General features: G+C 42.2%; 1 protein-coding gene across 11 annotated transcripts in view; it reads right to left on the bottom strand.

Moving 5' to 3' along the window:
* The window catches only part of map7d1a (MAP7 domain containing 1a), a 38,536-nt gene that overhangs the window by 15,893 nt on the left and 7,976 nt on the right, over positions 1-14,667 (bottom strand). For 7 of the 11 annotated variants that reach the window (XM_008291909.1, XM_008291913.1, XM_008291902.1 and 4 more), the window contains exons 2-6: positions 8,584-8,784; positions 5,219-5,287; positions 4,500-4,520; positions 1,421-1,584; positions 989-1,100 (exon numbers count right to left, since the gene is read on the bottom strand). In XM_008291909.1, coding sequence (XP_008290131.1) covers positions 989-1,100; positions 1,421-1,584; positions 4,500-4,520; positions 5,219-5,287; positions 8,584-8,784 — 567 coding nt within the window. The remainder of the gene's footprint in view (positions 1-988; positions 1,101-1,420; positions 1,585-4,499; positions 4,521-5,218; positions 5,288-8,583; positions 8,785-14,667) is intronic. The other 4 variants (XM_008291904.1, XM_008291907.1, XM_008291911.1 and 1 more) reach the window with 1 other exon arrangement.

Below are 14,667 nucleotides of genomic sequence, written 5' to 3'. Positions count from 1 at the left end.
TCCACTGCAGCCTGGTTACACTTGCTCTCATCATCTGACAGACAGCAGGCGGGCGAGGGAGGAAAGAAAGGGGAGATTGATTTAAGTGTCAATAATTCCCCTGGCATATGGCAGAGGCGATTACACGGCATGAGACGGAACTCAGGACACTCCACAGTTAGAGTTTCAACCCTATCAATCTGCACCGCTGAAACATAATTTCTACACCATTACCGAGCTTCTGCAGCTATTTCAGACTCTGATCTAATTGGCTGTTGGGCAGTCAGGACATTTATTAATTTAAATTAGGCACTTAATAGACAACTAATTTAATTTTGTTGCTAGTCGATAGAACGCTGCTCACTGCAGCAGCTGCAATAAAAGCAGCATTTTCACCTTGTGTAATCAATACAGTCTGGTCAGGGGCTTCTAACCCTGCAGTAATGTTTAGGAGACAAACAATCAGACAGAGCAGCAGGGGAAATGGTGATGAGGAGTGTCACTGATGCAGTAAAACACCAGGCAGAACTCCTGCCTACGGACCGGCCGACATCATGTGCCAACCCCAGTGATCTGCATCCACTTTGCTGTTGAGATGAAGAAGCAGCGATTCATCTGTGCGATATGATAATGCACCCATTAATGCTTCACATCTATCTACATGGTTTAGTTGTTTTATTGTGGAAGATGTTTCACAGATTAAACCTTTTATTGCAGCAAAACAAAAAGAAAAAAAATGTGATGTTTGGTCAGTTTTCAATTGCTTGTGTGTTTTTGTTCAATTGCTTAATCAAAAGTATTTTTGATCCAAGCGTAATTAATGTTGTAGGACATCCAGCTGAAAACAAACTTTCTATCATCAACATCAGAGGTTTTTGGCGCTGAAACTCAAGAGTCAGAAATGATGAATAAACACATCGATAGACAGACTCATAAGGTAGTTATTCTTGACAACAAATCGGAAAAGATGTTGTAAGGATATGTATCCAGGTAGCATCAGCGTACTCACCTTCTTTCTGGCTCGAGTTCTGGTTTAATGCGCCGGCCCATGACCATCTCTGCTGACGGATTTCTGCCCACGTCTTCTTGGTTGACCTGTGGATTGCTGCCTCATAGCGTTCCTGGACAGGATACAAGAACAGACATCTCTATAATGTCTAATGCATTACAGTTCATATGCAAGGGTGGTATAGGACACCCTTCAACTGACAAGCCTGGATTCTAGCACCCTGTCTGGCTCAAGTGTCCCTGAGTAAAGCCCTAAATCCCCCCCATATGCAGCTGACCCAGTTCAGGTGACATTCCAATGAAGGAGGTCGTTCAGTTTATTACTGCAGTGTAAGAAAGATGTCAACGTCCCCTCTGCGACTGAAAAACTACTAAAGCATCGTTCTTTTACATGCATCACTAAAACATAGCCTGTGTTCTCGTCCACACATACTTTGTTCTTCTCAAGTTTCTGTTTCTGTCTCTCTTCCAGGGCTGCTCGTCGTTTTTCTGCCTTAATCCGCTGCTCCTCGAGCTTCCTGCGGCGTTCCTCCAGCTGCTGCTCCCTCAGCTGCCGTGCCTTCTCCTCCTTCTCCAGCCACTGGGTCTTTTTGGCAGCTAAAATCGGGGAAAAGACATGGTCAAGAGAGAAATATTCTGCAGAATGGGCGTTAGAAAAAACAGTCCTGCCTCAGTTTCCTTTTTTTTTTAAATCAAAATACTGTAGGTACACGTATCCTCATCGAGGGGTCTGTTAGTTTTGATGCAACCTTGTGTGGTGTTTGTATCTGAATGTCAGAACTTAAGGCAAAAATAATATAATAGGTTGAAGGTTTACAACAAACAGTTGAAGCTTGAAGAAAATATGCCAGAAGCCAAGCAACTCTGATGTTTACTTCACATGTAAAGCTGTCTTTGAAAACAAATTGCCCTTTCACTCAGTCCCCTTTTCAGTTTAGAAAAATAAATTCAATTACTTGACTTTTCCTCAGAACACTGCATAATGCCAAGTCAGGTGGACACCGTACTTCTGAAGTGACATTTTTATGTCACACTAATCGCATCAAGCTTGCATATCAGCTTCAATAAACCACACACTTTCATATGGAAATCATCTCTTTGTCCCTGAGCCTTTCAAAGAGGGCGTAAAGACGCCCTTTGCAGCTGCTTCTCTGTGTACACAACTCACCATATTTCTTGAAAGTACAAAGAAAAACCTCCATGAAGAATCAGCCTCTGCAATGAGGCAGAGCTTAGCTCTCTAAAGCACTTGATGCAACAAAAATCAACTGGTTGTGTATTTCAGATTACGGTGATGGATAATTGTAGAGATGCTGAGGGGTTAAAATTTATGGGGAGGCACACAGTTTGGCTTCTCTCTGTGAATGGAACCGAAAGCTTAGTTAAACGAAGGCACTGCTTGCCAGCACCTTGCAGCAGAGAAATGAACTGCTGCAGTGCGTATCTCAGCTCATCGGAGCTTGATGGCCTCGATTTCAGAGGCGCCTCAGCTCTACCTCTCAGTTTTAGGGGATGGTGAGTAAAACGCAGCGGAAACAGCTTCATAATTCACCTACTGAACTGCAATGAGCACAGAGGGAGGGGAAACCGCATCACCCTCTTACAAATACAAGGCTCGCTAAGATCATTTACAGTTTTCCATATACATTTACTTCATCCTCACAAGAGGAACGGTTAAGTCATGTATTTATTGTAATAAAACTGTGCCCACTTTTTCCAAACAAATCAAACCTGCCACAGTGTGTGACACTTTGCTGAGTGAATCTGTGAATTTGACTCATTCAGCATCGACGTGTGGTAATGGTTTTCCAGAACATAGGTGCTGTTTGCAGGAGAAAATGAGCTAAAAAGAACTGGCAGGGCCTCCATAGTTAGTTAAATGGCTTTCAGCTTATGAATTACACATTTCCAGAGTCCTATGTAAAATCAGTCACTTATGCAGCTACTTCAGAGCTGTAAATGGGGTCTAAATCTGAACATGTACAGCAGACATTACTTTAAAATGCATTCCTCAACTCTCTCCTGACAGTGATGAGTGCTGACAAACAGCATCCAGACCGACAACAGTAAGGTCATTAAATAGGCATTACCAAAGGGCTGCTCTAACCCTGCTACATGAAGTATTTATACCTCCCCACCAAAGATAGACAAGGCAGGAGGGTTGCTCTTGTGTGTTCCAGATGTAACTGAAACAAAACTGATCTAATAGGAGAGAACCTAGAATATGTAGAAATTGAACCTCCGCTGCTAGAAAAATACCACTGCTGATGTAGTATGGCCAAGATCTCCTTTAAGCTGATATTGTAAACACAAGCTTTGGCAAGATCTCATCTTTTATCCCAGTCTGACTGAGAGTATTAGATTAGACCCATACCATCTGGCATGCCCCGGTGATCGCCCAATTAGACTGATCTACAGCATGAAGTGTGTCACACTCATCTTACTGCCTTTGAACACACAGTTGGATTAGACAGCAAGGCTCAAACTACAATCACAACTAGTTAAGCGGAAACCTGCATCATGTGAGGGTTCAGGATTATACATTAATTGTGCTGTTTGTTGCAGAAATGTTCAAAATCTGTGCAAGCAGGGAAATACATAAGTCACCTCTGCATCTAAACAAGGACACACTTACTGATATAGTTTAACCCTAGTTGTTGTTTTTTTTTTGCAGATTGTTTGTCTATTTGGCAACAATAACTTGATATAATTTCACAGCCAAGACAAATCTGGCTTCAAGCATCTTCAAAGCCCTTCAATTTCTTCAGTAAGCTGGTAATCGTAGCGGTTTTGCGGCATGTGGTTCAAATGTGCTATCTTTAAATGCAAAATCCAAAGAGTTTTGCGGTGCCTGCAACAGGAACATGTGGATGAGCAGAGTTCAAACTCAGGGCAGGCTACGCTGTCATACATTCTGAGCTGTGAACCGCTGCACCCTATTAATTAACTTAACATTCACACAAAAATGATAGTTAAGTGATCAGTCTGTGGCTACGTGATTGTTGTGAAAGATGTACTGATGATGTTTAGAGAGTAAAACGGCTAAAATTAGTGGAGCTTGTCATGGTAAAAACAAACATATCCATGTTCTTTTTAAGTAAAGAAAAAAAAACACCATGAGGGGGGAATGAATGAAACAGCTCTAGGGCTGGGCAATATGACCAAAACTCAATATTCTAACTCCTAAGCATATAGTGATACAGTGATGATGACCAAAAAGCTTTTAGATATTCAGTTACTGACAGATTACCACTCGTTATTTTCCATGCTTCTTTCTCTATAGAAAAAAACAGCATGATGGAAAGATAAGGAGAAAGCATGTGATAAAAGTTTTTGTCCTTTCTTTCTCCAAATTTCAGTCTGGATATGTTTCTGGTGTATTGCCCAGCTCTAGTTAAAACTACTGAACTTTATTAGGCGGAGACATCCAAATTAAACAGAATGATCCCACAGGGTCTTCACCACCACCACCACCACCACCATCACCACATAAACATAGGTGAGTGGCTTACCTTGTAGCTTGTTGAGCTCTTCTGCAGGAGGAAAGGGTGAGAGAGAAGACAGAGGCAACTGTCAATCATGCAAAGCAGTGCACGACCAGTGTGTAGCCGGGTGACAATGTGACAGCCGTGTGTTAAACAAAAAAAAGTAAAGCGTTGGAGATGCGATATCAACTGACACGGAAAGCAGAGGAGTGTCATTTGATCAAACTGCATCGGTATAAATTGTAGAAGATGCTTTCTCTGCTTTCGTGACTCATCGCTGTTGCACGAGCCAAATTTTAAGCCATCGGTCAAATTCATCACCGTCAACGTCCATTTTTTGTCACTTTTTTTGGCAATTTGATGAATATCTGCATTTAATTCAAATTGCATTACATTTCAGTGTATAGATGAGCTAAAGCAATGGCCAAAAATCATACAAAGAGGCAGTTGTTTTGACAGTGCTCAGAACTATTGCAGCATGCAAGCAGAAAATGGACGCTCACTTGTCTCTGGTAAAATGGTTCCAGGGCTTCTGCTGATTCTGGTCAGTTTTCAGCAGAAGTCCAAACTACCTTTTCTTTTATCCTTTCCAAGTGTTTGTGCATGCCATCTGCAGCCTAGCGCCAACCCAGTAGCAAGAACTACTGCTAATAATACTAACAGCAACAACCTCTTCCACCCCAACACCAGGGGGAGCTCTCTTCCTGTGTAAAAGGTTTGTCCTCCCACCCCTTGTTCCCACTTACCGAGGTATTTGGCCTTCTCCTCCCTGCGCTCTTTTGCAAGTTTTTGCCTTTCTTCTGACTTTACGGCATCTGGGATGAGAATGAGGGCAGGAGAAGGAAAAGAAACACAATGAGGACATGAAATAGAGAAGCGTATCAGGTCCGATCCTTCAAATCACATTTCAGATGTTACTGAAAATAAAAAAAAAACGATGTTGGACTTTTCTTTGTTTTCTTGCAGGTCAAGAAAACAGTTTAAAAAGAAGGTTTTCTGCTACAAAACCAAGACACAGTAGTTTAATTATTGAGAATTGTTGGCACTGCAGGTGGAGATTCATTACATACATTCACATAAATACACCAGTATTATTAAAAAGCTCTTACTAAGAAGTCAGTTTAAGCCGGCTGGTCAAGCAGACCTGACCTGCAACACTCCCCTGAAGGAAACTTGCATTACGTAGAGAATCCTTAATCGTGTCAATTTCTACTACATCTCTACTATGGGATGAAACTATTTGTCTTATTATTATTTAGTCTTTCTAAAACAACAGTTGCATTTCCAACCCCACCTCGACTGAGAGCTTCCTTGATGCACCTGCCCTCTGATAAACACAAATATGAGTAAATGTTTTTTCCAGTGCCACCAAGTCATCACGGTAAAGGCGTTTAAACTTTAAATATCTCCACAAGGAAACGCATGCCACAAGACAATGACAGGAAACTGGCAACGTCAACATTTCAACACGGATGCTGAACCCGGAGCTGAAGCTCACGCGTTCTTTTATTTTCTTGGTTAAAAGAAAAACCTTAAGAACAAATGTCTGAAGAAAACTCTGCAGGCAAGCCAATCTCCTCACAATGAAAGCTGCTGCACGTGGCAGGAACACTAAATCTCCTATGCCATCTGGATGTGGGTGTATGTTTGACTCTGATATGTTGCGGCTCGAGGGGAAAACCTACATATACTGTGTCTCCTCTCTGTTTGACATCCCTGACGTACGCTCACACTCAACATTCCTTCCAAATACCGCAGAGGAAATATTTAGTTAAAGAAAGCAGAACGGAAGAGCGGTACAAGTCTATAGACTGTCATGCCGTGTCAAGAACTGAACCCACATTTTTTTTTTTATTATAGCTGGTGGTACTTACTGGAAAAAAACAGTGATTCTAATAAATCAAAAGCACAGTTTGTCTTAGTTTCAGCTCTAGTTGTAAACATTTTTTTTGCACATTCTTTGGAGGATATACAGTTCAGTTAATCAGTACAATTTACTGGCAACAGATATTTAAATACTGTGTTTAGAATATTTTTTGTTCTTTTAACAACACATTTGAAGACATCACTTTGGGCTCTGGTAACTTTCTGATACGCAGGTTTTGATTTTTGATGGCATTGTGGCCAAACTGAGCAAATAAATGAACAAAATAATAAATCAAATTATGGAAATTTTATTGGAGCTCTATCTATAACACACAAATGATCACAAAAAGTATTCATGCTTTATCATCAGTGTAATATCTTATTTCATGATAAAGTATTTCAACTGGGCAACCATCATTTTTGACTCTTTGAAGTGTATCATTAGGTTTCCAGACATCATTGGATGATTTCTCTATTTATCAAATATACACATAATATTGTTGCAGTCTACCCAAATTAGTATACTTGATACCCACACTGATCAAGATCACGTGAAATCATAAATAGCATATACAGTAAGCTTTCAGTGTAACTACGTCCCCGACTGGGAAACACCGACACAGACGGCACTCTTGATCTTTCTTGAGCCTTTATGTTACATCATCCCCCCTCAGTCTTCACAGACCAGATGTTCAACATCAACCACAAAGGAACTCATCCTTCAGCAGCATCTAATAGGAGGAGGCGTGTATCATAAACACGACAACAATCTGCCACGCGGCCGCCCATAAGAACAACACCTGACCCACTTTGATATTTATAGGATGATGGAGAAGCCATGTGCACCGACTTGGTCAGTGTGATGTGCTGCTGTTTGCAACTCACCAACGTGTTAATCATAACATCACATGCACAAAGCGTCAGTAACAAAAGCAGAGTTGCCTAGAAAACACTGGTAAGTGCAGTGTCTGGACTCTAGACTGTTCACACATGCTCTTCTCAAAATGTCACCTCTGTTATTTGTTGGCGTCTAAATTAGGGTACAAAAGAAGTAGTGTCGGGTATACTGTGAAGAGTGATGTAGCAAATTCCAGTAGGCACACAAGCGAGACAGAGAGGCATTCCACTGTGTTAACAATTTGGTATCTGTCACTATTTATATTCAGCTGTGGCTGAGCGTAGCAGCGAGCGATTTCTGACACCACCTACACGAGGAGGTTTTCTTGGACAAAAGCAAATCTGTGTGCTGTCATGGGAAAAAGTTAGACAAAATGCAAACAGGCAGACCATAAGCAGCAGCTCCTAACAACAACCCTCTCCATTTCATTTTACTAATAGTGGGGCCACAGAGAGCTGTTCATCTTCACTGTATCCCTCTGAATGGTGTAAACGCAGTAAAAAATGAGCTTTAAAAGAAATCAAAATAACCTACTCAGGAAATACTTTTTATCTGGAGACTAAAGACTTAACCACACTTCTGCAAACTAGCTAAGAGTACTTTTTAAGTCTTGATATAAGTGATCTGGCAAAGCCCATATGGAGGTATTCGACCTGGCAGTATTGTAATAGTTTTGGGAGCAGTTTGGAACTGGTTTATCCCTGTCACCTCACGCTAAGGGAATAAAGACCATGACCACAGTGAATGGATTAATGGATAAAGAATAAAGAGGAGAGAGAAAAGAGGCTTACACTCTTAAAAACCCTCAAACATGCTCCTTAGAGTTTGCATGTGCTGTTCGCCAGTGACTATAAGAAGTTCAAGTGGTGGGATTGAGCAAACAGCTATGGTCAAACTAAAGGCCTTCTTGGTATCACTCAGACAAATGGGATTGTTGCTCAGGTTGTCTCTGCCTAGCTTTAATGAGGAACCAGCGCATGGCAGTGATCGTCATTAGTTATCCACTTAGCAACAGAAAACATTTGTCCACATTTTTACAAACCTAATTCTTCCGATGCAAAGCTGCAATACTCTCACATCTGCTGCGCCCTCTTCCAACGCATAAGCACTAACTGCAGCCACAATATTGGATTCTGTTTCACGTCTGAAAGCATGCGGTCACGATTGCTCCAATACTGCTACTCAAGAGAGCCGACCTAACTAGAACAGAGTGCAGATGTAATTGCACCATTATCAGAGTGCTGCCTCAAGTCAGGCCAAACTCAGCCTCCATTATAAGTTCTAACTTATGCAAGTGAACTCTATCCAAGCAACGTGGATGCTTTAAACGTAAAACTTTTTGTTTACCTCTTTTTGACCTGGGGACTGGAGATGCCGGCGACGCAGGTGATCGAGGGATGATGTCAGATTTTGTGGGGGTCGTCAGTCTTCGGTCTAAATCTTTCTTGACCGGAGAGTCCATCCTCTGAGTGTTGTCTGTCTTCAACGGGCTGCTTTCCCCCTCCGGGTCAGGCCTCGTAGGGTTCGAGTTGAGAACTGAGCAAGGATCTGATCCAAGAGAAAGACACAAAAACAAAAGAGCGTGAACGAAGAAGTGCAAAACTCAACCGGTTTATCTTCATTCCATTTACTGCTGAGCCTATGAGGTAGCTCGGCGTGGGTGACGTAAACTTCCTCAAGCATGAGGTGGAGTCGATGACTACAAGGAGAAGACTGTTTTCTATCAGAAATTGTCTTCGGTCTGTCGTTTTTCTGAACTCAAATTTCAGCATCGTGACAAAGTAATGACACAGAACACCACAAAAGAAACCTACTGTTTTTCTGTACAATGTTTCTTTCAACTGTTGAGCAACATTATCTGCAGCAGAGATTACACCACTTGCTCAGAAGCACAAGACAATAGGTACACAGCCTCCATTCTGCACCTAATACCATTTCTACACTGTGCGACTGATTTATCGACAGACTGGCCTGAGCAAAAGGCCCAAATCCCTGGCAGAATAAAACACAGTAATTGCTTTTTGGCATCCTGATGATTCTATTCAGGGGAAACGAATTGCTTAGAAAAACAGAATCAGAGTGTTCGCCTACGCCGAAGTAGTTAAATTTCTTTTTGATTAAAAACGACTCAATAGCAGCCAGTCGAGGCTCAGCAGTCATCTGTACTTTCCGAGATTCTGAGAGTTTTTTGATAAAAAGAATAGCTGGGCTGGTTTGTTGGGACTGCGGCTTCACTCACAGCACCATGACTCACATTTGGCAGGCTGCTTAACTTGAATCTCCTACTCAAACATTAGTTTGCCCAGGCTTTGACAGCCAAACAAAGACCCTCATGGGAGCGACACTTGGCTTTGTCCACTCAGCACTGTATCCCTGCGCTCCCCGTGGAACCATGTTGGGGCACAGTTTCTTCTGCATAGTCTCTGAAGGTAAACACTGGGGCAACATGCTGTAAATTGTTCAGACCTTGGCTAAAAACAACACAGACAGTAGGGGGCTGTCACACCAAGACAGTAAGTGCACTGAAGATTTACTATACAAATGCTGTGCTATTCAACAGTTTGCATAGAAAAGCACCAATGTGCAGCAAGGCCAATTCTGTGTAAATTCAAAGAGAACTTATTATAGGTCCCTATAATGTGTGCAATTGTGCAGTGTGCTTGTACTGCTTGTTTTTTTTCTAAACAAATCCTTCTTGTGAGCAAAACTCTGATTACTATTAAGGAGTATAAAGCTGGACAAAGTTCTGTATGGACAGTTGTCAACATCTCACTACTGCAACTGCAGATGCTTAGAAGCATTCAGCAAGATATCAGACCTCATGGCAAAGATTGTCTGAGCTCAGCTCGGCACATGGAAAGGCTATGTCATCAGTCTGGGAAATGGAGTCTGCTGCCGATGACCCTGAGTTGAACAAAGCCTGATGGGCAGTAAGAGTCTATGAAAGAGTTCAGCTGGCAGACAAGACGTTGTGTTTCCATTGTCAAAGCCTGCCACTATTAAATAAGCATTCCTGGGGCAGCAATGTGCTGTGACAGAGAGGGGCCATTGTTGTGGTCTCTGCATGGCAACGGGACAGCAGCCAAAACACTGCAATGACAGCGAGAGGGGAAAGGAAGCCGGGGGGATGGTGGTGAGATGAACTGAAAGTAGAAGATGAACACTACAATCTATTCACTGAAAGTTTGTAACAAACTGCATCTCAGTGTGAAAAACACTAAGAGCTGTAGCCAACTGTAAATTTGGGAAAGAAATTATAATGGTCTACAAGAGCAAAAAAAAATAAAAATAAAAACATGGCAACTGGGGTTTGTGACTAACTTCCAGTCCTGCGTCCAGGAAGAATTTTTCACAAGATTTAATAATCAACCAAATCCCTGCAATGTTTTTGTGGACAAATGATGCCACACAGAACCTCAGGCGTCACACACACTCCTCAGGTAATGAATCATATAGCGCTCGTCTTGGAATTTACCATCCAACACCATTTTCTCAGAGATCCCTGAGGGCAGATATGACAACTAGGGTTACCAAAGGTGGTAGGAGCGAGTGCAGCTCCGACAGATGAGTATCGTGTTGCCTCATATCTTGTGAGCACTTTCCCATACACCTGGGAACTGGAGACACAAAGACTTGACTGGCTGACAGGACTGTGTGTGACTGGTCAGACAATTACAGTGATCTATATAGTCAATGATGAAGAGAATGAGAGCGTAACATACTCTGGTATGTGGGTAGCACCGTCAATGAATACCAATGAAACCTGAAGCTCTCTGGAGGGAAAATGGGATGGGAGCTGAGGGAGAGGACCGCTGCAGCGTGGCGGGGGACTGAAACAAGGGCTGATTGAAGTAGCGGTTTGACTGTCTAGGCTGGTGATAGATGACTGGGAAAATGTGTGAATAAAAGTTTAAGAATGTAAGACGAAGTTCAAACTATGTCTGTAAGTCACATTTAATTTTCTCATCAATTATTCAGCATACTGCTTGTTTAATCATTTAGGGAAGACAAACTGCAACAGTAAATGCCAGCAGACTGTAAAAATAACTGGTGCATAATTGTCTTGAAATAATCAGAAGAGTCAACTCTTCTTTTCATAACCACCAGCAGTTGGAAATGTATACCTTGTGGAGTTGAAGCGATCCAGATACCTGCAACTGCACTATTCCGCTGATCAACAAATATGGACATAAACGATGCACAATTTTTTTTATTACGCATTTTTTCTTTTTTAAATCGCCTTGCAAATGTCTTCTAAGGAGTGAAATACATTAAAGTCAGGCCTCAAGGATACACACATTATATTTTGAACAGGAAGTCTGAATGCCAGCATAACTTTGTTTACAAGAAACCTGCACAGGTTACATTAAACTAGCAAAGAAGTATGCTAAGTTGTTGTTGTTCATCTCAGGACTTTTGCCTGTCCTCTGCTGAAGCTGGGATACATCAGGTGTATTTGGAAAACTGTCCACCCGGTGACCCCTTACAGCAAACAAGACTTGGACACGGTCATACAGCGCTTTGAGGAGAATGCTTAAGTAATATTTGCACAGAGATGTACTGAATGAAATAACAACATCTATGCCACTAATCTAACTCAGCAATCTATGAACTTTGTCTTCTGGCTGTTCTGAAATAATAAGACTAAAACAAGTTAAATTACCCAGTTGTTCTCATTTGGTGTGTTTCTGTGTGAAGTCATTGTGAAAACAGAAACACTGGCCTCAATCCATCATATTTATACATCAACAGAGGGAGTAAACCACAGGAGGTTGCTTGTGTCACCTCAGTAACTACCTTCTTGCCATATTTACACTCCAGCTTCCCGGAGGAACTGCACCCAGGAGAGGACTACAGCCAAAAGCCATTAGACCACCCTCTTGTGACATCACTTACATTATTCATATTCAGAAATCAATGCGCATCAGCCTCCTCTGAGATCCCGGAGTCTCCACCAAGTCTGAACATGGAAAAACACTTTGGTGGATCTTATTATTGGAAGACCGGGGAGAAAAATACGCAGGACAAACATTTGGCCAGTATTTCACAAGCCTGATAAAATATCACCACAGTTCGAAGGTTTAGTGTGCGTCACCAGCCTCTCCGTTCAGGTCCTGTAAAGCGAGGTCTTTCTTATCGGGGTCCATGGGTTTATTTACCTTGCCACATTTCAGCATTCGTCCTGTGTTTATTATCTCATTGTTTGCTAATATATAGATAATATTGGCGAAAACCTTAATATTTTAAACAAGTTTTTCAGTGCTTTTAGTTTTACATAGAGGACACGATCATCCAAAAGCTTCTCCTTAACATCATCTCTTACTCATAGTAGGAAGTAAATCATTCCTTATAGCAACTAGAAGCTGTAATGTCCTGCTACGGTCGCGTTGTTTTGCTCTCCTCCTGCATATCAAATGGGTATTTGACAACCAAGGGACCATACAAAGTAGGTCAGAGGAGGTTCAGGAATCTGTGGCACGCTGTGCGTGATCATTGGTTGAACATCACACCGTCACCCTCCACCACGGCTCAGTTGGCCCCATCAGGTCTCCCAACGGGGCCTCTCCAGCTGCAGGTGTCAAACAAAGCCCCAAGCACACAGTCAAACCCATTTGCATGCAAAAGTGATACAATGGTATAAGATATCTGTAAAAGTCAGCAGAAATGCTAAAGGAACCCCTGCAGAAGTGGGTGTAAACACGCATGCATGAGCACAGTGTGGGCGCAGAGCGGCAGGTTGAGAATCAGCAGGCAATTAGCATCCACCCAGCGCCATTCCTCTGTCAGGGATATGTCACTTTGGACAAAATATATAGTATGTGGAACTTTGAGTGTTGATTTGGAAAAATGTAGCACCGTTTCTGAAAAGCTCATTGCACATTCACTCCCGGAGTATAATTACAAAAGAGTTTAGTGCTTCGCGGCTCGGCTGATGACATTGCGGGTAAGGGGCCAAGTTAAAACTGGGACAACTGGTAATACTGCTACACAAAATGTGATTTAGCAGAAATCCAATTTCACAGCATATTACTTTGTTAGCGCAGGTTTATAAATACCCACACTGCAGAGTCTGTTTCTTCACATAGTGCCCCAGTGCTACTTAATAGATAATCGCCTCTAAAACCACAGGGCACAAAACCCTTCCAGTTTAATTATTTCAGTAACAACAGTGAATGAATATTATTTTTGTGACAACAATGAGAATATGATTGTAACAGCAGAGGTACGAGAGGCGATGTCCTTGAAACAGCAAGTGGCATTAAAACGAGTGCTCTTATATCTCGGTACAAGTGTATAGGCCAGAAGTGCATCTTTTCGACAACGTACCACACAGCTGTTCTTCTACCTGTCGATCAAGCATACAGGAGAAGTGTAAATCGGGGTGGCAAAAAGCTTGCGTCCTCTGCCGCAGAGCAAAACACATGACTCACTGTATGACAGAATCAGCAAACTATGACAGCACATTCTTATGACAGTGTTTGCTCATTTGCAGCTCAGGGAGGGATTCTTTCAGCTGAGAGCAGCAGTAAAATGTAAAAATGTGAAACTGACATAAAGCCAAGCTGACACTTACCAGAGCGGGCCTAATATAAAGAGGTAGTGCTAAGCCTTAAAATGATTGTTTACTGATGGTGACCGGTCATAAAGAAGACAACTTGCAAGTGCTGTTGCTTCCAGAACATCCAGAGCTCTGCGAATGTCTGGTAAAGATACACAGGCACACGGAGGGGAAAATATAGGGCAAGACATGGAATATTTATGAAAGTCGGCAGCGTCGCTCTTAAGCGCAGCCCTATTCTGCCAAACAGATAAGAAAAGGAACAACTGCACTGTCAGACCGCCGGTGAAATTAATTAAAGACTTGTAATTTAACGTGCAACGTGTAAATGTTTCTAATCTTACAAAAAAAAACACCTTGTATGAAGGGAAATGCAGCACATTCACAGGGCAAATGTAAATGAGGCCAACAAGAGGTGAGGAAACAGTACCGAGTCTCAGAGCGTAAAATCAAAAGACTGGAAAAGGAAAAGGGCGGCGACAAATAAAAAAAAAAAAGAAAGAAAAGAAAAGAGGAACTCGGGGGAAACTCACAGAGACTGGATCTGCATCTCATTTGGGATGGACCAGGGGGACTAATGAACTACCTCATTGCTCACCCCCTCCACCCCATCACCCCTTCACCCTGTTGTGTCCCTCCTGTACAGAATAGGGTGACGTAAGGGGGCAACGGGGCCCAGACACACAGGAAGCGCAGTGTAAACAGCGAGCACTGACTCCATGCAAAGACCAGGCCCTGTGCGTGTGTGTGTGTGTTTAGAGACCAAAGTTTTTAGTGGATGTAATTACAACAGAAAACTGCAATTTTAAACGGGACTTGAAAAAGTGCCACTAACCAGGAAAAGTTACTTTTAGCTAAGCCAGCAATTAATG

This window comes from Stegastes partitus, unplaced genomic scaffold, assembly GCF_000690725.1.
Source record: "Stegastes partitus isolate 25-593 unplaced genomic scaffold, Stegastes_partitus-1.0.2 Scaffold768, whole genome shotgun sequence".
Lineage (NCBI taxonomy): Eukaryota > Metazoa > Chordata > Actinopteri > Pomacentridae > Stegastes > Stegastes partitus.
The sequence above is the reverse complement of the archived record's forward strand: the minus strand, read 5'-3'. Positions and strand labels throughout refer to the sequence as shown.